General features: G+C 37.4%; 1 protein-coding gene across 5 annotated transcripts in view; it reads right to left on the reverse strand.

Annotated features, from left to right (window-relative positions):
• LOC139971868 (homeobox protein Meis1-like) overlaps window positions 1-26,312 on the reverse strand; it is a 190,361-nt gene that overhangs the window by 110,812 nt on the left and 53,237 nt on the right. For all 5 annotated transcript variants that reach the window (XM_071978654.1, XM_071978655.1, XM_071978656.1 and 2 more), the window contains exon 7: window positions 6,119-6,298. In XM_071978654.1, coding sequence (XP_071834755.1) covers window positions 6,119-6,298 — 180 coding nt within the window. The remainder of the gene's footprint in view (window positions 1-6,118; window positions 6,299-26,312) is intronic.

A 26,312-nucleotide genomic window follows, 5' to 3' on the forward strand; every position in this document is an offset into this window, starting at 1 on the left:
TTTGTTGTTGTTTATTGTTGTTTTTCCTCATTTATTTTTCTTAAGTGAATTGAATTTAGCTCCCCCCCCCTTTTTTTGTTTGATAGTAAAAAGAGACATGGCCGATACTTCACTATTTTCTTTTATATCCTCTCTACAAATTCACACATATATGCACATGTTTCATATAGCTAGTACAAAGTCATAATCATTCAATACACAGTAAAGAGCTACATTGTTTCTCCATATATTTAGATATTTAAAACAAAACAAACCTTAGAATTAGGTAAATCATAAGGAATGTGTAATACTTCTCTTCCACCTCCTCTCTTCCTCTTTCTCAAGAAATAACATTACTCTGTGTACAGCTATCATTAAATTTCAAGGCTTTACAGGTATAGTGACCAAGACACGCTGTGGAAAGTAAACTATTTGTCGTTTTTTAACAAGAACAGAATATTTACCAGCAGACTAGATGAAAGTTTTACTGGAATTTGTCGCCAATTTGGCAATTGCGAGTATCCCTTAAATATGACGACACACCCATCGTATTAAGAATCTTGGAACTATTCAAAACACGATTCCAAACTCTGGAAAACAGCAAACAGAAAATGAACTAAAATGTAGACACTACACCTAGAATGCATTAGTTCTAACATGGTCCCCCACAGAGATATCTAATTCTTGAAACAAACATTATTAATATTTGAAACACATCGGGAGAAATTGAAACTATTAAAAAAAAATTATCTGACAAAATTTTTCTACAACATTTTATGCAGTTATACAGTTTAATACATACAGTGAGGTTGTGGTATCTATCTTACTTTAGGAGTGATATATTTCACTCTTGGTTCGATGCAATTCGTAGGATATCTATAAACCTTGTATATATATATATATTAAGAGATATATATATATCTCGCTTTGAAATAGTTGTTCTACTTTCATGCCGGGTGCGATATCTTGAGATGTTTTCTAAGCTTAGGGGCCCCCTGAGAAGTTAAGTTGCTAAACTTGCCGAGATGAATTCAAGTAATTGGACAGATTATCAGTTGATTTGCCCTCAATTGGATTACGAACCTTCTGTTGCATCCATTTAATCTCAGTTTTGTCAAATTAGAATTGTTATACAGACCTCCAGAAAATTAATCTCTCTCCCAAAAAGCCAATCTTATTAAGTGTCTTTTAATTTCGCAAACTTTCGTCACTCTCTCTGTGAGTTAGCTCCAGGGCTCGATTGGTCGATTCAATTTCAAGTCTGTGTGTTTCTTACCAAACCGATGACGACCGTGTGAAATCTATACGCCGGGCTTTTAATTGGGAGCAAACAAGAGTTGAATGGGATTAGGAGAAGTCGGTTCTATATACACACACAAACATGTAGGTAGGAGAAGGATCATTGGTGGCAGCTAGGAAAATTAAAACTACAGATCTGTTACTAACCAACATTCACTTTAATAAACGACCAAGCTATTGTAAGTGCATGCTAAACAAACAAGATGTTAGTATTAGCTAATGGTAGACAGTAATACTATTCCTCAAAGTCAGTTTTCTGACATATTTGGTGAACCTTGTAAATGCTTGTTGAACAGTTCTATGATGTATTAAAGCTATTAAAAATATTACATTGGATAAATTTCTGCATCTCCTTTTATTGCTGGTAGGGGGGGTGGGTGAGAGGGGGTAGGCTGGGGATAATTTCATGTTGAACTTTTGGGTAGCAGTTTTGAATGCAGTTAGATTTTATCTTGTAAAAATAATATGGTGTCTGCATACAAAAAACTTCTATACATCTTCGCACTGGTATAGTAATTTGTCAAGTTTGAATAGCATTTTGAGACGCGATATACTAAATATATTATTCCCTGTGAGGGGGAGGGGGGGAGGGGGTAAGTGACTGGAAATAATTTAAGGAGAATTGTAAAGGAAGTAACTTCACTCCCATTTTGTGCAGAATATGATTAACCATTTACTTGTGGAGTATAAGATTATCCACATGTTTCTATATTGATAACCTCAAATGACCTTTCACATGCGCCAAAAACAAACCTACACAGAATACTCATTATAGGGAGAGTTCCATATGAGTCATGGGTAGAATGAAAAAATGCTCCCTAGTCTGGACAACTTGCTGACATGAAATGAACTTTGACCTTCACCACTAAGAAAATGAAGTACAAAGTCCTGGCTAAGGGGATATCTAAGTATAGCCCAACTGCTTATGATATCTTGATCTAGTTTGTACCTGTGGTGTATGTTGAACCACTGTGTTTACACAAACCATAGTCAAGTAAACATACACACATATGTACAGCACCCTCGTGAACGCATAGTAACTCCCCTTCTCTCCCCTTCGGCGAGGAATCAGAGGCTCTGGTTGTACCTACATATCACACAACGGTTGTATGTCAATGCAAAGGCCGTGTATCTCTGATAAGCCATTTTCACGATTTTGCAATATTTTGATATTGCATGCTGCCGATTATGGTGAAATTTATGTAGCTGTATACTGACAGCTTCATACAATATTCATAGAGCAGGACTGCAAATGTTCTGGGAAAAACATCACCTGATGTCTGCGAGAAAATGTTCAGGAGATAGAGAGGTCGTGGAATTACGGAGTATATTGTATGTAGCTACTAAAAATTGGGAGAACCTGCTCTGAAAAGTATTACTACCATCTAATGTTGCTTACAACTGCCAGGAAATCAACTTTCATAACAAACGTAAAAGCTTCGACATAGACAATTAAAAAGCACAGGAAAGTTTGACTGTGTTCTCTATTTTTACAAAATCAGAGACTATTATATAGCAATATTAAGTAAAATACTTTACACACAATATAAACCGAAAAACTGTTGTACAACAGAAATTATACAAAAATGGGTTTATAGGAATTTTTGGTACACAGAACGATGATTGGATCTGATCTGAAGCAATTTAAGAAGAAACTCACAAACTATTCAAAATATGAACATTTAATTTATTATATCTAGCAATGTTTTAGTGTTATTTGCTGATATGCAGAGTGCATTGTTCTTAATTAGTCAGGCTGAGATTTTTACAATGAGTGTAGTGTATGTATTGAAGGCACACAAGCAATAAAGGAACCCCCTCGCCCATCATCTGATGACATTTGAATTCAAAATTCTTTCTTATCTACGACTACAAATAATGACTTATGATTTGACGACATCATCAAACCATTAAAAAAAAATTAAAAAAACACGCTGCTAGTTTGTACAGACGACATTTCGCATACTTAAAAGATTAAAATCTGTTAAAGAAACAGATTTAGGTCATTAATGTGATCATAATAAAGTTATGATTGGAACTTGATTCATTCAAAGCTCTTGCCGGGTTTGCGTGTTTTTAATGTATCTAGACTGACCAACAATCAATTTTGAGATTAACTTTCAAATGCCAGAATAACTTAACCAAATTTTGCTCCTCAAAAGTTTATGAAATTTTGGTGGGACAAGACTCCACTATCAAAGTACAAACTACCGTCAATGTCTTCTCTTTAAGGCCTTTTATTTAGGCACATTTCTATACTCATTAAAATTTAGGTGATATTGTTTAAACTGTCCTAACGAAACCCTAACACCTCCAGGCTTTGCGGTTCTTTGCCACATTGTGAATGAGAAATAGCAGCATACTTGCAATCAAAATTTTCTTAATGTTGACCGTGGTTGACGAGCAAGTCGATCGATCTTGCACCAAATTTGACGAACATACAATATGACGTTTGTGCAGACATTTTTTCTTTACCATGGATAAATTTACAAGTTTTAGAATTGACCTTTGACCCTACAATTTGTGTACAAGATCTTCAGACTTTGACCTCCACAAATTGAATAGGGTTCTTCTATTAACCAAAGGAACGCTATGTTTTGAGTATGATGTAGAGCCACTAGATGTACTTTTTTTAGTTATCTCGTGTACAAGCAGGTGTCACACATACACACACACCCATATACACATACACACCATCGCATATGTTACTTTTGGACTTCCACAAGGAATCAAAAACAATGAGCATAAAAAAAAAGAATTCTAGTAAATACTCTACTGAAAGTGTGTGTATCAGGTTTATGTGATTTCCATTTTTGTTGCAAAAGCATTTGAAATTCAAACTGGAATATAGGCTAGCGCTGCTGTCTAGAAGTTAGCTTTCCTTTCATTATTTTTTTTATTTTTCAGAAACCTTTTGGAAAATGATCTCCTTCTCTTCAGATATAAATAACGCCGCTCTTTAAATCTTGATTAGAAGCAGAAAGTGACTCCCCATCCCTAGAGGTTCTTGGAAGAGACAATCAATTCAGTGGGAGTCTGAAAGAGAACCTTCTAGGTCAAAGGTTATGTCAGGAATGCCCTAATAAGGTCCCAGATCCTACCCACAGTAGTACAGCCTTATATAAGACCAGAAATCTCTCTCTGAGATCAAAACTCTTTGATGGGAAGAAGCCTTTCTTTTTTCTCTCTCTCTCTCTTTTTCTGGCTTTTCACCCTTTCCCCTCCATAATAAACTTGATCATAAAAAGGAGATATTACTACTACACACTATTACCCGCAACTTGATGGTGGTAAACACTGCCGCAGTATTGTGAAAGATGAGGGTAGTAGTGGTCACACTGAAGTGGCCCGAGGAAACTAATTTTTATGGTCTGCACGCAACTCGAGTAAAAATTAATCTCATAATTATAAAACTCGAATCAGAAATTATGATTTGGAAACCAAATGAAATGGAGCAAACTGTCTATGGGGAAGGGGATCGAAGAAGGAAGGAAGCCGAGAAATTTAAGGATGCTTAGGGATAAGGAATAAGTTCAAATAACAGGTAGGCCGGGGATATGGTGAGGGGGGTAAGGGGGTAAGGGGGAAAGGGTTAAGATGTCACCCTAATTGCTGGGTCCATGTGAACATACTACCATCTTTAAACAAAGAGTATCCTTGCAACTCTGGTTTTTGACATACCACAAGAAATTACCCAACATTACAAACTTTTTGACTCGAGTCTTAGGATCAGTTTTGGCCCTAATGGCTCTTGGACTTTATATCAACATGTAGGCTCAAAGACTATTACTGCAACCTGAAGGCTGAACATAATATCCCCTGTCCCGCCAGCATACCAATAAATCATGTCAACCATGTAGAAAAGTTCTAACATACTGAGTCCATATTTCTCTGCATGTCATACACACAGGCCTCTGATGTAAAAGTATTCGTTAAAGTTAAGAAATTCTGGGCATATACCACGACAGAAAATAGACACACACAAAAAAGGGAAGACCATGGATTTATCATGGATTTAACTTGGCATTATGAGTTTCGTACATTCAGTGCTTTCCACAAACCTCAAGGAAAAATCGTAGCGAAAATTCTTAAACGAAAAGTTTCGCAGAAAGTCATTCGCAGCTGGTGGTAGATTAGGAAGGAAAAGAAAGAGGGCAGTGCACCAGAAGTTTTTAGCGCGGTGCTAAAATGTTCCAGTCACAGAGTCTAGGTATATATGAAAGTGTATATGTGGAGTTGGAGACCGGTGCAAGAGGAGCAAAGTAAATTCCATGATCATAAGTAACTTGAGTTTAGGGCAGTCTATCCCCAGAGAGCAATTTACCAGCTTCCAACTACAACTGTGCTTAATTTCTTTTTTCACTTTAAATAACTGTCAAGATTCCCAGCACAAAAGAGAAATAAAGCTAGGTATTTTATTGTAGGGAAGGGTAGCCAAAGAGAAAAGGGAGCAATAAATGCGAAGCCAAATGAACCATATTGCATGATGGTACCAAATTTCATGAAAACATCTAATACTTTTGAATACCATACAAAATATTTCAAAACTGCAAAAAGAAAAACAGTGTCAAACACAAACGGGCCTAAAAGCTTTAAGTTTATGAACTGAATTATAACATGGGTTTAGCACATCTTGCAATCTGTGGAACCATTCGGTCACTTTATGCATGGATTGCAGGATTGCAAGCCAACGAAATAAAAAAGTCGGCTTGTTAGCTATGGTCGAAAAAAACGAGGGTATATTTGACTTTTTCGACCGGCGGAATTACCCTGGTAAGAGAGAAGAGGGGAGGGAAGTCTCGAAAACGAGACGAACAAAATGTTTGTCGTTTCTACTCACATCGTGGGGACTCCTTGCTTCGCTGTGGTTCTCGGTAAGACTTGGTGGGGTGGGCGACGAGACGCCCCCTTGCTTGGAGCTGCTGCCCCCTTCTCGATCCTCTATCACGAGATCTATTGGCATCTTTCCCTTTAGGCAGCTGATGTAACGATGACAAAAGTTGTCACATAATTCATGGACCTGCGGAGAATGTAAAAAGAGAGGCTGCTGAAAGCTTGTATACTTTAATCAGAAACAAAAAATAATTCATCTCAAGGAAATGTCAAGACATTTGGACTTGCCAACATCACATCATCTCCAGCATCAACCCTTCCCCCCCTATTCCATTTCCGCGACCTAGTCGCAGCATTACTTTGGGGTGTTTACGAGCAATGTGATATAAACAAATTGAGCTTACGGTAATGGATACAGCTTCTTTTTCCTTTTCCTGTTATATATATTTTTTTCTCTTTTCTTTCTTTCTTTCTTTCTTAGGGCTCTCAAGTTTAAATCACCGACCATCCATCCACCGGGATTCTTTATAGGTGATGTGCATACGAGAGTTTTCCCAAAAAAATGGGAAAGAAGTGGCTACAACTTTCGACTGTCAACTCCTTCCCAGATCCGCGTGATTGAAGGGTTAGCCGACAGAACGTGGAGTGAAGACGGGCTGTAAATCATGCAGGCTTTTCCCTTTTTTCAATTATTACAGCCATGTCATAACATAGCATCCATGCTCGGCTCAAAATAAAAGGAGCGGTGTTGCTCGAAATTTACAGCCGGCGGATTACCATCGCTGCTCCGCCTGTGTAGTCTACGACAGACGACGCCTGAAAGATGACGGCGTTACGTCAGAGAACATGCCCGCTACTCAGAACGATTCCCTATATGCACGGCTCGTCCGCACTTAGTTCACAATTTTCAATGCTGTTTACATATTAGGGGGGGGGTGGGGGAACAAACAAATGTCTTAACCACGCACCAGTTTTGTACAACTTGACTAGTGGAGGACATCAGGCAGTATGCGATGTAATAAATGGATCAATTTATTGACATAAAATGTGCTTCTGGCAAAATCAGGTACACTGAATAAATATGTAAACATTGTGAGCTAGGCGATTAATTTTAACAACAGTCAACGATTTATAATCACATCTGTGTGATCATAAATTCACCCCTAGTTGAATGACACAGTTTCTTTGAGGGGGGCAAAAACAAAAAAGTCCAAATTGCCCAAATGTTGAGAGTAAATTTGCCAAAAGTCTAAGCAGGCTATTTAACATAGAAAAAGTCTGAAAATGAAATATTGATTTAAGGTTAAAGAGCGTTTTCACTCAACGTGAATAATCTATCAGGATCTAAACATTTGAAGCACATATATATGTCCATTTGACTTAATAATTACAGTGAACAAAACACAATCAATAACTAAAGAAAATTGCACATAAATGAGGGGAATCTTTCAAACTTGGTTCTTTTTTATGTGAGTTTATGGTCAGAATCCCCTTTCCACAATACAGTCTTTTGTCTGTAACCATGGATGCACATAACATCTTAGCAATACCAATGATGTCAGGTAGCAAGATATTATTAAGACACCCTTATTGCCTATCTGACTCACGACCTTCACCCTACAAATTTCATAAGTTTTATGGGCTATCCCACAGAGAATCGAAACCAACCCACAACTTCTTTGACAGTCATGCATTTTGGTACCAAGAGCAGAAATCACTGTGTATGTACAAACACTATAAATGGATGGAGTACAATGAAGGCTTATAGCTTCCAAAAGAAGACACTGAAGCAGGGAGTTGTTTCCATAACAACTCCCTATTTGAAGGCAGCAAATGGAAGACCCTGTCTCTTCTACAGAGAAGAGCCTAAGCTATTGCATGTGGTTAATCAACAGCCCTATCTCTCCCACTGCCCCCTCCACCCCCCTCCCTCGGCCCCATCAGTACCCTATCCCTACCCCTTCCACATACAAATGGGATCACATATGTATGAACTACGTGACAATAACGTTGTGCATGATGCCTTTCTTTGATATAGTAAGTGTAAACGAAGGTGATATTAATTCATATGTTAGTCGCATACCCTCAACACTTACATTTCACCCGTTTCCCAGGTTACGCAGACAGTACACCTGGAGATTGTTAAAGATAACCAACTATATGCACAATACGTTTTTCATTTGTTGATTTTATTTGTATTTCCTTATTTTCTCTTTTTTTTTCTTTTTTTTTTTGGTCTATAAAAATCACTAAATCATTAATAGTTCGCTACCTGGCTAAAGATACAGAGGCCAACTCAGCCGACAACCAACCGTGGCATGCATTCTGGAAAAGGCCAACCAGAGACTGATTGCCAGGTAAATACAAGTAAATCATCTCTACCTTATAAATTTCACACTGTTGGCCAATCAACCCCCCACCCAATGCTATCTTGCTGGTATATATTCGCTTTTTAGGCGAGTACTTTTATAAACACAGTACACTCTCAGACCGTCTAGCGGGCGACACCTACTTCTATGGGGTTAAATCTCCATAAATCCATTAATACTTTGGGGATGTACTTTAATTGGCTATCACACTTACAACCCTAAGCTTAACTTTTTACATATTCATTCATGTTTCAAGTCAAAATATGTCTTTCTCTCGGCTGGAGATGCCAGATGGACACCGGTGTCTGATACATTAATTATAGAGCCATGCATCGAGATTAATAAGCCAAGCCAGATGCGCTAAAACGCAAACACCTTAACAAAATGTTCATCAGTCCCAGTATGCATGTGACCGAATGTGTATTCTTCTTGCCTTCCTTTATGTTTAGTCTCCCCATTAAATAGCTAAAACTTCGCTTGCTTATAGTACTACTGTAGGTCGGCTTCGCCTGAGACTTTGCTAAATCTGATTTTTCTGATTTTTTTTGTTTATCCTTGATCCATATTGTCCCCATATTTTTCTATAATGCTTTCAAAGACACCCTAAACAGAATGATAAATAAAATTTGTGGTAACCCCAAAAATGATAATATTCCACTTACCAACAACCCTACCCTCATCCAATTCTCACCCTGCCCCCCTTCCAGAATCCTCTGTATTCAAGAGACCACATTCCTGTCTCCCTTCTCACCCCCCCCCCATACACCAGGTGCAAGAACCTTCCCTTTATGAAAATTAATGGATAATGAGTCCATGATGACGACGACAACAACATGAAGTACAGTAAACAAACCACTAACAGCTATCCAGAGGGCAGGCTATGACTTCTTAGAATTTATGACCAGCAGCACGTTTCAGCTTACTCTCCTCCTCCTCAGAAAACCATAAAAATAAAAATAAAAGTCCCATCTCCCAGGCTTTCTTGAGCATCCCTCCATGAATCAATGGGGATGATTAGGAATGCTTAAAAGATGGGCCCTGCTGCTACAAACATGAATTTAGTCTTGAATGTTAAATAACACTGTCAAAATGTTCAATGTGGAGGAGAATGAGGAGGAGGGGAATAAAGTGCTTCAACAGCAGCAACAGAGCAATATACGGGCTAAACTAGATTTGTAATCACAATACTACTACTAATATTACTGATTATATTAATACTACTAGGGTTAAGATTAGAGTGGTTTTCACCATAAACATAAAGTGATAAAACAAAATAAATAAGTAAGCAAACAATAACTAAAGACAGTTGACTGTTTTTTTCTAGTTCTTCTCCTTCTGCTGTGTTTTTGTTTAATCATTATAATTCAACAGACTGTCTCAGGCTTGATCTATGGTACTTGTAAACGGGACTCATATTGAAAGGTATGGCGCCTAAATGATTCAAGAAGTTTCTACAGGATTTCGTAAAAGCATTACATTAACTTTTCTTTAATTACCAAGAGAAACAATAATAAATTTTCTACCCACTTTAGATATATTCTTTTCACTTTCCCTTTCAAATTTAATATAAATGTTTTTATTGATAACTCCTGCTTCCAATAGCAAACTATACTTTTTTTGCTTTTCATAGATGCCTCCCTTCCTATACAAAACTCATCTTTCAATGCAACGTACGAAAAATCAAATTGCTGTCCATTTACTGTACTATTATTTCGGTGGTCAACATAAACTAAACAAAGCAAATTGAAGACAACAAAATACCTACTAATTCCATCGTTTTGAATTTGTCAAATGAATCTTTTGTTTTGTAACAGTCTCCAGCTATAACAAATTATCCCGAACATTTCTTCGAGCAACCCTGTAATGATATTTCCGTCCGATATTTTTAATTCCTTCAAACCTTCATCGGGATCACCTTTTTGCCGGGCATGATGAATGCACTCCATCTGTTGCACTTTTTCAGTTTCTTTTTCCTGTTTTTTGGGGGGTTTTTTAATTTTTTATTTTAGTTTTTTGCTTAATAGCATCCTAGGTTCACGGTAGCCCCCTATATCCCTGAGGGCAGAGGGGCATCGATATAGATTTAGGAGGGTACAACTTTGCTCTCCTGTTTCTTCCGGGGCTGATTAATTCAGCAGAAGATACATTAAGTTTACAGAAACAATTAAGGTCCGATTTAGTTTAAACTTGCCGTAATTTAATCACACTTTTCAAGACTGACCAAAAAACCTTTCTAACTATTTAACTATTCAGCCTAAATTTTGTAGAACAAAATATTCAACTGTGACTCACACTTTTTTATTCATTTTCCTTTTTCTTCAATTTTCATGGGAAACAAGCGTGCGTAACATTTTTTTTTTTTCAGTTTTTACGGGGGTAAAAAATCATTAATTCCACTTGGGGACTTTGGAGGCTACAAAAGTATTACGAAAATGGGGTAAATTGCACACTATTTTCAGGCCAAACTGTTTTCGAAGCAAATGCTATTCCATATGAATATAATGAACTGAATATATCGTGAGCAAGACAACAGCGTGCAGTTAAAAGCCCTGTCAAACACAGAGAAGCTACATGATAGCATTATCAAGAATTAGACCTTTTACTGAGAACTTAATTGCTCTCACATTTTTCAAGATGAAACAGATATATAATTAATTAAATGCCTGTGTCCTCTTCCTCCTTCTTCACCTGCATCTCCCCCAACCCCAACCCTAACCCCATCCCCATTCTTGTTACAAATAACTAAGTGTTGTTACTTTTTGAGGTTATTAATCTAATTTCCAAGTAGGAAAGTTCTACAAACTTTTAATTTCAATTTATTTTCCAAGCAGAACATTTCTACAAAGTGTAATGAAAGAAAGAGGTAAATCAAAACTAGCATTTTTGAGTTAATCTGGGTTTGATTATTTAAAACTGTTTCATCAGCCCAAACACAGAAAGGTAAACAGACATATGAACTATACCACCTTGTGTGTTTTTGGGAGGCGGGGGGGGGGGGGGGGAACTACAGGACCACATCATCGGTATACTTGAGGGTCATTGAACGACCAAGCCCTTTGCTTTGTGTGAAGTACCTTTAATCTTAAACCTGTAATCTTGCTATGTGTAAACCTTTAATCCCACCTTTGTTTTGACTTTGACTTGTGAGCACTGTAGTTTCCATTTAATGATCAGTAAAGTTACTCTTACTCTTACTTCTCTTCCCCTCCTTTCCACTCTTTCTCCTCCCCCTCCTTCCCCACCTTCCCTTACCCCCTCTTTTTTTTTTTGATCCCTTATTGTAACCGCTATACAAATACCCTCCTCAAGAGTCAGATATTCATTCACTAGGTTGTACTTACAACTAAATTAACAATAGCAACAGATTATCAGTAGGTTATTGACATTAAGGGTTAACTCAATAAAGCTAAAACGAATCGTCCTTTGTGTAAGGTCTAGACCACCCTACACTGTAGATGCTTGTGTGCTCTTTACCTCTCTTTACATTTCATTGATTTAGCTCTTTCACTATCTCTTACCCTTAATTCATACAATCGAAACATGTTATGTTTGCAACGGGTGAAAAAGATGTCAATACCTCTCGCCGACCGATTCACCCCTCTCCTCTCTCCCTTTCGGAGAACGTCCCGACTCAAAAAAAACCAAACAATGGACTGGAGTGGGGTCTGGTGAGAACGTCAACAATCGACTGACCGTCCGTGGTAGAATGTATTATTATTCTTCTACCTGTCTGCAGTGGCTAGATAGCCGCGGCTTAAACCCCGAGTCGTAAAATGACTCTCCGTGAAGGGCAATTCTCCCATTAGACGAAAAAGGAAATCGCTAACTTCCTGCGGGCTCTCATTTGTTTAATCAGGGAAGATCTGCCTAGAATTTACAAGAGTCAATAACGATCCCTGACGGTTCAGACTGAAACGGCGAAAAAAGTAGAAAGTCGTCGGGAAGTGAATGTAGAGGTCGTTTAATGCTCCGAAATGACAGGTCAGTTCCAGGAATATTATCGTACTTCGACAATTATTTGTCTAGAGCTACAAAAGCGACACAGACCCCATTGGGATTTGTAGTCCAATGGAATAGGATCGATAGGTTATTGCAACCGCGTCCGGCATTCCCGGTTTTATTTTTCTTATTATCCGCTTCTTCTGCATATATATATAGTTTTTAGATTCCATTTCCATAATTTTAATTTATCGTAAGCATTTTTCAACATATTCCGGGGTGACAGTAAGGTACAAAATTTCGACAACTGTGATTGACAAGTAATCAATGGAAATCAGAAATCATTGGACACCTTCTGATGATCACGATGCTAAAATGACCATCCCTTAAAACTGACTAATTACATTTCTCTAATTTGCTGTATGTAAATGTCCCTGCCATCAAAAGCTGATGCCATCCCATCTCCCTTGGCACGCCCCTGCACCACCACCACCACCACGACTACATCCCAGTGTGCATGGCCCATGACAATGTCCATCTTCCTTTTTTTTTGTTACAAAACTAACCAGCATACATGTATATTTTTCATTCAGCTTAAAATAGCTCTACAAAAATGATTAAAATATTTAGCAGCAGGGATCAAAACCTATAAAACTTTCAAATATAGACATATAGTATTATTGCAATGGGTATAAGCTTAGAAACAAGGCCCACAACTAAATATTGAATCAAAAAGACCAGTTTTAATCAAAATCCTCTAGCTTTTTTTTTTCTTACCACCAAAGGGGAAATTTCTATTTTCTACCTAAAAATACCAACCAGAATAGTATGCCTCTGTTGTAGACTGAAAAAATTTGCTAACTAGCCCCTCTGGCTCTAACCACCAATTTTCTTTCTACTACAAACCCAGTAAAAGTATTTAAAAAAATCCATTCCACCAGGCCCTGCGAGCACAGCAAGGTCACCTGAAAGGTCGTGACCTCTGATCTCTGCCTAAGTCAGTGAACTCCTCACTACAGCAATACCTAAGGGATAACAGAAGGATTACTCACAGCGAGCTCAAAACCAAAGCCCCACTTTCACTGGTTCAGATTCCATCTTTGTTTATTCTCCAGAGAGATAATAAGCCAAGGATTTGAGAAATTTTTTGACCTTGACCACAAGGGGTTCAGGATTATGGGAGTTACAAACAATAGGAGTAGGTAGGTTTTATGTAAACTTTCTGACAGAAGATGGGAAACACTTGTTACTTTCTGCAGAGAATCCAGTAAAAAAATATATATAAAAAAATATTTAAAAAAAAAATGGGAAAAAGGGTAGAAAGAAGACCCTGTGTACAACAAGATGAAATTTAGTGTAATAATAAACAATGGTGATTTTAGTATATAAACCTAACTCTATGCAACTGATGTAGAGGGTATGTAGTAAAGGGTATATAATAACATGGGGGCTATATTCCTTCCTTCAGTCTGGAAAACTTGAGATTCTATTACTCCAGTCCCACCTCCACACTCCCCTCCCCACCACCCCCCCTGCCACCCTCCCCTAAAAGTGATAACTAGAAGTAGATCATTTTAAACAAAAGGAATGAAACACTCACTAATCAAGTTTCTATAAAGTTCTTGCTTTATATGTACAGAAGGACATCACCACTATTTGACTGCATGCATGGACTTAAAGAATCACAATATTAAAGCATTCACAAAAATCCACAATATCAAACAGGAAAATATTTTACATTTCAAGTTACAGACATTTTGGGTAAAATACATGGGGGGGGGGGTGAGGTGAGATCCTTCAGTATGTTACAGAGCATACTATTAATGTTTTGGTGGACCACTACCGTCTCACACGGTGTATTGTTTCCTGATTTTTCCTGATTTTTCGTACAAAAGAGACCTCTGAAGTGAAATGAAACATGGTATGCTGTTGGTTACAGAAAAGCTTAATAGACAATAAAATATTGTAAAAAATCTGCCACATATTAAAATTGAAAATGGGAGTTGAATTTTTGCATATGCAGTTTGCATCTGAGCTAGCTAGCTATCATAGTGATACTTAAATAAACCCTGTCCTCTCCCCCCCCCCACTCCTATGCCAATCCCCCATCCCCATTCCCACATTCAGTGATATGGTATGGAAGATTGAGGAGCGGAGATTCTTCCCACCATTATATGTCATTATACAGAAACAGGTGCTAGCAAATCTTCACTTCCCCATGAACCTCCTGCCCAACCCCTCCCCCCTTGTCCTTCATTTAATATTTAATGATTTAACCTGGCCCCACCTTTATCCTACAAACTTATTCAACATTCATGTTTCATCTCATTTTGTTATCCATTCGTCCCGCCAATATTTAGGGCATATATATCAACGTTGCCTTTTATTAAGTTACATAGAGCCATGTTGAGTGGCCATAGCTGTACCCGGGGATGATCATGTAGGAACGCAATCTGTCTAACGTCCTACACTACTGACTGCTAGTGTACTAGTACTATATTACACGGACTTCTGAATACGTTCGACAAGGATCACACATCAATACTATCTGAAGATTACACAGGTAGTATATACAACTACCTTACACTATGAAAATCACACTACAAAGCTTGCCTCTCTGTTTGCTTATCTCTATGTACCTCCAACATAAACAAACTGCTTGTATGATATCTGTCTGTAAGATTGGATGAAGACCAATTTTTTTTTTTTTTTTTTTTCTCGGGGAAACTTTATCAATATCCGTCCACTCTCGGATCATTCTCGTCTTGTATCACTCACTTTCAAACGTCTACCGTGTCTCGGAGGGAAAAAGTGCACTGCGACGGACAGACTATAACACTATCCACGGCACGGTAACTGAATACATATACAGTACGCGAGAAAATTCATTAAAATACACCGCGAGTACCGAAAGACTGACTTCTTTAGGGCAACCTTCAGATTCCCTCATTTTTTTGCGACTGAAGTGGGACGGTTTAAAGGTGAATGAATGCTTTACAAACAATTTGTCAATAAACGGCGCCTTCTTGGGTTTTATCCAGCTGCGATTTGCTACTCTCTATTTGATCTGACAGCTTGGCTCTTTTTTACAACTGGTCCCTGACAAGTTGTCATCTTCATTAAACACCTGATGATTACCATTTATTTATCGCTCTATCCATCTCTCTTCTGTGAAATAAGTACATGCTACCCCCTCGACACTTGTATAATGGAGGTAAAAGAGGCAAGAATTAGGCGACAAACAGCTTATTCTAATTCGCACATGACACAAGACGTTAGTTATGTTTCTGTCAGAAAGTCACAACGATGAAGGAAGCTTATTTATTCGGCGGACTTAAAACACGTACATTGAGATGGCTGAGAGGACTGGATGCACGTACTTCAAATTATTCCTCGTCTCTCGCTTGACGAGGCACTAATTAAGTCACCGACAGGAGAACGATGGGTGAGAGGGGGAAAAAAAATAGAAATTGGGCTTCTCCAAAAATATCGAAAATTATTACAGACAGGTACCATCGTTTTTAAACAAAACTGTTACAATTTAATGATAATGGCAATAATTATAAAAGAAGAATAACCAGTCGTTAATGGCAGTTACTGTACCATGCTTAGCAGCCCACACTTTTAGCTATACACATCACATCGGGTGGCTATCCAATTTACAGGTTTTAGCTCATTCAAGATATTTTTTACAGTTTGGATTGAGCATTAGAACTGTGGACTTATCCTGGATCAAAACCCCACCTTACTTTAGAGAGATGAAGCCACCATCTCAGATTCTGGCTTTCCTTGCTCCTAATGCCAATGGTCAGCAATATTGCATTCAAATTTTAGCATGTTCAAACCAAAAAAGTTTGTACAGTTTTCAAAGGTTCACTTCTGGAGGTTCCAACTTTCCAAATATAATTCCCCAAACATTGATTGAACAGTTTATAACTATTTGTAACTGATTTCATGACATAGGGAAACAAGTCTGAACAAGGCAAAGAAAAATTGTTGAATTTAATACTAGTTTAAACATGGCTTGCCATATAATATCACTTTCTAGCATATTTCCAGGCAAATTTTTGATGAGTTTGCTCTTCCTTTTGCTTGGGGGGAGGGGGTGGGAGAAGATTAGGGAGTAAGTCACTATCCCTAGAATATCAAGCGACACTGTCTCTTTAAATAGTCCCACTAAACTCTACATTATATGTGTTTATCATGACCTCATGCACATGCAATGACCTCATATATATGCATCATATGCAATGCATCACATGACTAGTTCAGTGAATAGTGGGTCATATACGTTTTAAATAAAATCCACAACCTCTTTTATGAAAGGCTGTATAATTGTCAATTGCATCTATATAATTATTACCCATTTACAGAGAGGAAAGCATCTATTAAAATTCACTGGGGGGATTGGGAGGGGGGGGATTTTACTCCTGTTAGAAAGAAAGAAGTTTAAATGTATCAAGATTATTCTTGACTTTTCTTACTGACATATATTTTGGGATATATTCAACTCCAGAGAATATCTGCTCGACTGCTCGCCAACAAAAAATCTTTAACCATGTTTGACAAAGATCAACGGCAGACAATGCCCTAAAGGTATGTCATTAGTTAGTCTCACTGATTCATTTTACATTTGCTAAGCACACCCATCAACCATCACAGCCAAAGGAAACTACTTCCTTGTACAGTGAGTGTTGCTGCCTCTTCTGCCTTCTTCATCTCTCTACTTTCTTCCCCAATTATTAGGAGAAGAGCAATATCCCATCTTTGGAGAAGCTAACTCTTATTTAAATATTTTATTCCGAACAACGTTGGTGCAGACTCACAACGACTATAATCGTCGTCTCTCACTCGGACGACTGATGTATCAATCAGATCAGTCGATTCACTCTATCAAATGTAATTAAAATTTGGAACATTCAGAAAATCGAAATGTTTTTTCCATATTTCCTCTGATTTCTGTATTATTTTCTCTTCTTTCTTCATTTCTGTTTTACCTTCCAGTGGACTCCTTAAAAGATCAATTAGCAATTCTCTGCGATAGCTTCTTTTTCCCTCTTTTTATTTTTCCGTTCGGAAACGATCAGTCCCGAAAGAAACGATGTTTTAATGTGTTTCGTATCTCTCTCTACATCACCACCGAACATGGAATATAATCTACGACACGATATCTACTACGAGGAAACCCTCTGGAAGACTGACTGATGTACATGAATAATATTGGATGATGCTCCAGTTTTAGCAAATTGATTTGATGGCGTCTTTTCAAAAATAGAAAGTGGAACAAAATGACTCTAGGACTGGCAAAAAATGTATGTTTGAGGAAGTCAAGATTTGGGGATGCCTGTATCAAATCTATTTTGCCTAAAGATCAAATCTAATTCAGTAAATGATAATGCAAGTAAAATGATTGAGGAATAATTATATCTACATAAGATTTCTACTTTGTTTGTTTTTGGTGTGTTCTGTTTAATGTGTTGTTGTTGTTGTTCTTTAACTTCTCTTGTTTCTTTGTATATTCCTACATTTAATTCGCAAGTCCAACACTACAGTTAGCTCTGGTAAAATCTATTATACACAAAAGGAAAATTTCTGACATTATATAGGACCCATGGGGATTCATTAAACACTTACAATGGCCAGGCACAGTAAACTTTCAGAATTTTATCCATTGTTATTTTGTAAGAAAGCCATGCAGTGACTATATAGCACACACCACTCACTGGTCGTTCCAACCAGGAGGAGGATATAGGAAGCAAGAGAGGCAGGCCCAAGACAACATGGCGGCCGTCTGTATTGTCTGTATCATAATAAGATAGAAAATTCCACTGAAACCACAAAAAAATATTATTTGTCTATACGTAGTGACATCAGCTGCGCTCAAATGCGGTATCAAATATGTGAGTGGAATTTTGACTTTCACAGTCAAGACAACACTAACCACTATAGAAAAACACCATACAAAATTATCAGAGTGCAAAAAGTGTTGAAAAAGATGTTCAAACAAGTTTAAAATACGAATATTAGCGAAAGTCCATTGGTAGTGTGCAGACAGGTGTGGTAAGTGAAACAATGTATAAAGGAATCTTTTTCTTCCTCTTTTTGCTCCTTTCTCCACCTCTCTATCTTTCTCTCTTTCTCATTTTCCAGACTTTGGAAAAGCTGATTATTTAAAAAGCTGTCAAACTCAACATTTTATCTACAGCTAGATACCAGAAAATCTCAAATAACATAAAAGTAAAATTTTCAAGACAAGGATAGACTTTTTTTCATTTTTTTGTTCCTTTTGGACAATGCACCATCAGCATTATCCAGATGCTAGACATTCTTATCAGGTTGGAAGAAAAAATATATTCCTCTATTTCCGTAGCCAGCAAAAGTTTTCACACGTTTGGGGATTCTCAGATAATTGGGTCCTCAATACAAGGACAGAGGTTGAAAGCCTTTTACGCCCATAACATCAATTGATAGCCAAAAGCCTACCCATTTCCTCCCCAGGCCACAGACAACCTTTTTTTTTTTCACTTAACTTTTGAATAAACCAGAACATAATTTCAATAGACCCAGCTAATTTTCTTGGAGTCTCTTGGTCTGCACCTCCGTTAACCATAGTATCCACCAGATTTGGTACTCAATTGATTTGCTTAATAACCCTTTTGCCTGGCTTTAACCAGGGAGTCTCTTTTGACAAAAGCTCGGTCCCCTCCTATCCATTATTAGTATCCCTATTAAGATCCCCCCTTAGCATAGTCCTTGCCTATTTAACTGGAAGATCACTTTCATGTTGGAGAACATTGGCTTATCACAATTTATCCTCCGTGGGCTCTTTGATTCTTTCAGCGAGGAGGCCCCCAGACGGACCAGTGAAAAGAAGGGTGCACTCTTTTGTGTAATTGCCCCCATCGGTTGAAAGGAGTCATCAGTACCTGATCATCACCGCCCTTTCAAGTCTCACAAAGAATGGATGAGGAGTATTCAGCTTAATAGAACATGCCATTAAAAGTGGGCCAGGCAGACTCACGGAAAACCCATCAATAAAAATCCCATTGATAGCGCTAATACCCTTTAACTGTACAGTCAAAAGGGGGGGTATGTGGATAAACGGCCAGGGATTCTGAAGACAGACTAATGTTGTTTATATCTCCTCTTAGAAAAGGTTTTTCAAATGAATGGTGGTAGAAAAACATCAAAGTAGGATTTCATGTGTAAAAGGGACAGAAGCTTTAGAAGTTTTTTGAAAAGGTAGGACAAAAAAACAGAAAGAGAAAAAGAAGATGCTGGTTAAAGGCAAACAGATTAGCAGGGGTTTTATTTGATCAACTTTTATACAATGGTAGTACCCCTCTCCATTGATAAGAGCAATGTAATGTAACTGTTAACTGTTGGTTGAAGGATATAGGGCCACTTCAGACCACAATGGTGAGAGTCAAATCAACTGCTGCCTTTATTTGATTTTAGTTTTTGATACTCTCGGGTGTTATCATCGCCCCTCCGAACGGCGTTCAACCTCTTTCGGAGAGTGTCCTAAAAGTTCTGTTACGATCAATTTTGCAGTGAATTTCTACACAAGTAAAAGAAATTCATTTAAAAATGAACCAAATGAGAGCAGATCTTTGGGGGGAGGGGGTTAAATTAATATCAAGGAAATAGATTTCCCCCTTTACTTTTGTAATCAAGAACAACAAATATTGTTGGATCACTTTCTTCTAAGTTAACAACAATTCTGGAGGTAAGCTTACTAATGACATTCAAAAGATGGAATGTAAAAAGTTGAAATCACTTGAACATGAAAAATGAAAAAAAAAGTAGAAAAGAAAAGATAAATGGCTTGGTCAAGGCCCTCAGCTGTACTTGAAAACCAACGAGTAAAGTAAAATTACACAGGTCTCTGAGACGAATCACACGCAATTCTACAGTCCAAGCATGCATCCATATGTGTCTGTGTGTATATATATATATATGTTTATCTATATGCCCATGTTATGCAGAAAGCCCCCAAAATGCATTGTTTTGAAGAAATCCCATCAAGCGTCCAAACCATTAAGGAATAAACTGCTCCCCGCTATATGCATCAGCCTTCATAAAATTTAACCATATATATTAGGGTCTACTATATACTGCATACATTAAGGGCCTAAGCCTAGCTTGTTCCAGATGACTCAATATCACTTTTCCTCTATTTCACTGCAAGCCTCATTGGGAATGTTAATTACCATCAGATTAAAACTTTCTTCTTCCCCCATAAATATTTCTAATGATCATACGGAGTCAATGTAGTGGGAAGGTACAGCCTGCAGCAGCCACAACTGCAACGGATGGCTGCACACAACTATCACGATTGTCAAAACTGACTTTATTTGCGATAAATAGTTTTTTTTTTTTCTTTCTCTTTCAGCGCTAGCCAGCGTCGACTTTTGTGGTATGATAAAGGAAATGCTATATACATCTATATATATATATATATATATATATATATATATATATATATATATATATATATATAAATATATATATATATATATATATATATTAAAATGCAAAATATAACCATGGCTACAAACGAACAGTCATTTCCAATGGAGAACTTGAAAACACAAACCGAAAGAAGGGGGTTTGCTACCTTTTAACTTGTTTTTTTAGTTCCTGTCAAATATATATCTGTATATATATACGATTTCAATTTATTTATATAGATATATATGTACATATATCAACACTTTCAAGTTCGTGACAAAGGAAGAAATGAACTGACGTTACAGCAAACAAGATAGGACACAGTTTATTTCCTATGTTAATTATAACTTTTATTAATTTTACTATACACTAATTAGCTACTAATTAGCATATGAACTAAATATATATCCAAAACTGGTGATCTCAATTACATCGAGTCCCAGTCCATAAACCCAATCCCCACTTCTTTGAGCGAAAATGACAAGACATTCTTTCTTCTTTTTTTTCGTTCCCCCGCTGACGTTTCTGTGCCAATAATTGTCCAATGATTCTTTTTTAAGTTCCTACGGCGATGGACCCTAGGTGTATGGTAAGGTCATGAACAATAAAAATAGGTCTTAATTGCCTTTCTCTGTCTTTTCGCCCCCTTAGTCCATGAAGTTATACCAACCAAACCATTACAGGCGTAGGTCTAATACAACGAGCTGCTAATTTTCTGCAGTCTCTTTCCTTAAGGCCACTGATTGCGCCAAATTAAAATATCTCCAGGTTTTGGAAGGAAGGCAGGAGAACAAAAAAAATATGTGATGGTTTCTTTCCTGTAGAAACCAATTTTAACTCGGCTCACAATAAACCCTTTGGCAGTTATGCAGTTCTCCCCTTTTCAGCCATAGCCTAGGTTTTTCTTTTTTTACTTTTCTTTTTTTTTTTTGCTTTGCCGCTGGAATAAGAAATTCTACCTGCGAGGGTTAGACAATTGACTACGAACTGTTTTAAAATGCAATAAAATACTTGTTTCCTTGTGCGGAAGGAAAAATAAAAAGGCCAAGCACCTCTAATGCCAGTGTTAAACATGCACACAGATATAATGGAAACTATCACAGGTTATTCAAAAGAAAGAAAGAAAAAAACCTTCACCTTAAAAAATTTGCAAACAAAAATTATTTCTTGCGCATTGGCAAAAGGAAAGAATCTAAAGCAATACAACAAAAGCTGAGAGCTATTAACAGTTCGGTTCTAAAGCAGTGACTGTGTCCGGATTTTAACAGGCTCTGTTGAACTGGGAGAATAAAACCCTTTACCACATGAGTAAGATCAAAAGATTTTGAAGTTACCATCGAGGGCAAAAAACTTTCTGTGATATTGTTATTAGTGGATGGCTTGATGTAAACAAAAGACACCCAGGTAACCAAGTCTAGTTGATGGTAATCTGTTTTAATACAATTCTACAAATAACTATACTACTATAGTATTATACTACTATAGTATTATTACTACTCTACTGTAGTGACATGACTAGCAACTCCGGGCGGTAATGGTGAAATGGCAGTCGCGATGTTGTACTGTATACCGATTTTATCAACACGACTTTTGACAGCAGCCAAAAGTTATCGGCTAGTCAGTCCAAATTTTACGAATGATCAAAAGCACAAATTTTCCATGAGGGTGACGGAGAGGTACCTTCCTAATACAGAAATGTCACCGGAGAAACAGCAGCCTGGGTATGAAAGCCAAAACGACTTGTTCCACCCACTCTTGATAACCTCAGTTCCCCTAATGTCATAGAAGGCTGTAACCATCTTATCATGACAGTGGGTTCACAGTCCCTTCGAAAGGGAATAGGTACGATATGATGTTATCTTGGTTAAATCTTGGTGAAAAGAACAGATATTAGCCAAGCTATGATCTTAGCCAATAGGAACAAGAGTGGTTGCTAAGCCATGATCTTAGCCAATGGGAAGAAGAAGAATTGGTGATGGGACTGGTGGACCAGGTGCTACCTGTTTATTATTTATAATATACCTCACCAATCACCTCCTCGCTCTATTAAACTGAACAAGCAACCAATAATTGGAAGAAACTTAAAGAGCAAAGCATACAGCTTTGATAATGTTAATAGTATTGGACACCACTATGAAATGCAACGAGGTGATACCCTGTAAGGAAAGCCAAATTGTACCAAGTAATGTCATCAGTTCATATTTCAAAAAGAGAGTCTTTTTTTTTTGGGGGGGGGGGGTCTTTTCTGGTTATATATTTGTCATACTGCATGCAGTAGACCCACTAGACAAAACATTTTACCAACATGAGACTGAAACTAAAGTTTGAGTTTAATTCTTAAAGCTACTTTATAAGCATAAAAATCAACATGAAGGTATATTATTAACCCCAGCCAAGTTGCTATCATTTCCTGGTTGGCAATGCATGGTAACTATATACATCCAAACCTACCTAAACTGACCAGAACAAACTGCAGTGAATAACCTGACTACCAATCTAGAGCTCTACTGTCATGGTTGGTGTCTAGCATATTTAAATCATGAATTTGGTATCATGAACGACAAGAAAGTGTGTTATTAACATTCTTGATATTTCTAGAGCCGATTGTCACCACAAGCAGTATATGTTACTTGCTTCAAAACCCTGACTACATTCAGAACGTTTATCTCGACCCCTGCCATACGATAAAATACGTGGACCAAATTATCCCTCTCCGTCAGTTTACTAGGGAAACATATTTTTATGCATAAAAAAAGAGCTGTTTGCTCATTTGACAATGGACTTTGAGCAAACTAAGCAAACATCGAGAATGGTATTGTTTGAATCAAATTAGCGGTATGATGCGTGTATGAACCTCTCAGAGAAGCTGTAAGCTTGGGATGTAGTGTTTTAGGATAATCTGCAGTACCAAACAACATTCATTAGTGTGTATCACACTGCATAACAGTGTTAAGATCCACCCAACCAAATAATAATGCAACGTTTGAGCCCCGATAAAGACTCCTTATTTATTTATCTATACGTACGTACGTATGTATAGATAAATAAATAAGGAATCTTTATTGGGGCTCACATGTTGCATTATTATTAAAGAGCCTTTTTACATTTTTATCACTAGACTCACAATTTGCTATAATTTAACAGCCATCTATTTATTCTCTTCCTTGGTTCATCTTGCTGGTTCAGTATTATTAATTTTTATCTCTGATATAACCATTTTCTGAAGAGCATTTTCAAATCATCGCATGTGAACCCAAATTACAGAAGTATATCACAGCGTCCTCTCAAACTTTAAAAAACTTCATCCTACGAGATCAACCATTCCCCCTCCCACCTAAATTCCCCTCCCTCCCTCCTTCCCTCCCTCCCTCCTTCCCTCCCTCCCTCCTTCCCTCCTTTTGCCCCTCCATCCCCTCTCCTTCCATCATTAAATTGAGTTTGTATTAAGCAAGAAATATCATTGATAAAATCCAATTTGCAAAGACTTGTAATATAACTCTCTCATTTTTTCCCCATAAAAAAAACAAAAATAACAAGCTATTTTTCTATTCATGCATGCTTATCCAATCTTGCCTACAGTGTTCAACCATAAATCATTCTTCTAATTGCTATTACAACATGTAAATTTGGTACAGCCTGATTGCACACAGAAAAACAACAATTTTTTTCTCTCTCTCCACCTCTCTCTCTCTTTTTACAACCTTTCTTTCCTTCTCACTTTTATAAGACTACCATGCAATTCTAAACTAAAATGTGGTTAAAAGAAAAGGGAAAAAAAGTTACCACCATGGAAAAATTGCTACTGGAGTAACACCTAGTACTGTATCCTGGTACTGTAAACTAACGAAAAAATACGAAAAATAAAGCGTAACACTACAAAACTTTCCGTCCCGGAATCGACGTGTAACGGAAGAAGTCACAGCGAATTGCGAACGGGACAATCGATGGAAAACGGAGCAAATTAGCAGACGACACACTCGTGACCGGTTTTAATTGGTAAGCTGTCCCCCCTGGAAATGCACTCAATGGAACGAATGTGATCAACTATCAAGTGACGAAGGGAGCTTCGAAACCGGTGGACTTGAACGGTGCGATAATTCTTCAATCAAAGGAGAGTTTTGCACCCAGCGAGGGTATCTATTACTGCCAGCAGACAACATTCTTATACGATGTCAAACCTCGTGAAGACATAATAAACACAAACATGGCAACCTCTCTCTCTCTCACCTGTTTGACATATAGACCTATGTACTGGCACAATTCTATGCTAATTTACAAACGTCTTGGAAAGGCCGCAGTGGCCGACCGGGGAAAAATGGAACACAAATTTCGGCTTTAAAATCTGTACCGAACGTGGAAAGTAACAAAGAAAACGTTCAAACAATAGCATTCCTGCTTAAAAGTTACAATATTTAGTCAGTTAAAACTCACATTTTTTTATTTGTCTCAAAAGGACTAACTGATCTATTGATCGGGACAGATAATTCATTGAACTCTGCTAGAATTTTTTCATTATATTTTACAAGAAAAATAACCAAAAGGCAACTGGAGAAGTTGAACGATGTGACCCACATTGTGGTTCATCTCATATGTCTGTCGTTACGTACGTTAAATTCAAAGATCATTGGGTATCGTACATTACGGAAGCACTGAACTACAATTACAACCATTACTACATGCCTATACAATTTGTTTTAACTTTATCACATATCAATACACAATGTACATAGAGTACCTACGATGGCTACTACATGAAGACTGTTCCACCACACCGATTCAAGACAGTGGGTTTTACTCCACCAATCTTCCCTTCCCTTTTTCTTTCTTTCTTTTGACCTTTCTTAGACCATTCTTTTGACCTTTCTATTAATCTTTCAGCCAATTTGTTAAGGCTTTACAATGTCAACGGGTGGAATTTTATGAACACAGCTAACTGTATATCCTTAAAGATTGTAGATTTATGCAAATGGTTAAAATAGTGTGTAGTTCACAAACAAACATGGATATTAAAGTTTTACATTGAAAACAAAAAAAATCTCAAAAATAACCTTTACAAAACAACCTTAAACCTTGTTAACAACTTACTGAGCGATGCACTGTCAATTTATGTATCTGATGGTCTTGAATTGGGGAGGGGGGGGGGGGGGGGGATGAGGGATCGTGTATTTGTTGTATATCATTCTGCACATTGTTTCGAGTATTCAGACAAGTCTACACTAAAGCCACAAGCAAGTGCAAGCAAGTACTACTGTAGGGCCTTACGTTATAGATAAAGTAATGTATACACTTCTAAACCAGTAGAAATATTCTTCCCTTTTCTTTCTTTCATGCTTTCTTTCTCTCTTTGTTTTTACTTTCTTTCTTATTATCTTGCTTAAAAGTTGTTCTTCTTCTTCTTCAGGAAAGTTTTCTACCTCCAAGGGAGAATGCCAATCTGAC

The sequence above is a fragment of the Apostichopus japonicus genome, chromosome 8 (assembly GCF_037975245.1).
Source record: "Apostichopus japonicus isolate 1M-3 chromosome 8, ASM3797524v1, whole genome shotgun sequence".
In the NCBI taxonomy this organism is placed as follows: Eukaryota; Metazoa; Echinodermata; class Holothuroidea; order Aspidochirotida; family Stichopodidae; genus Apostichopus; species Apostichopus japonicus.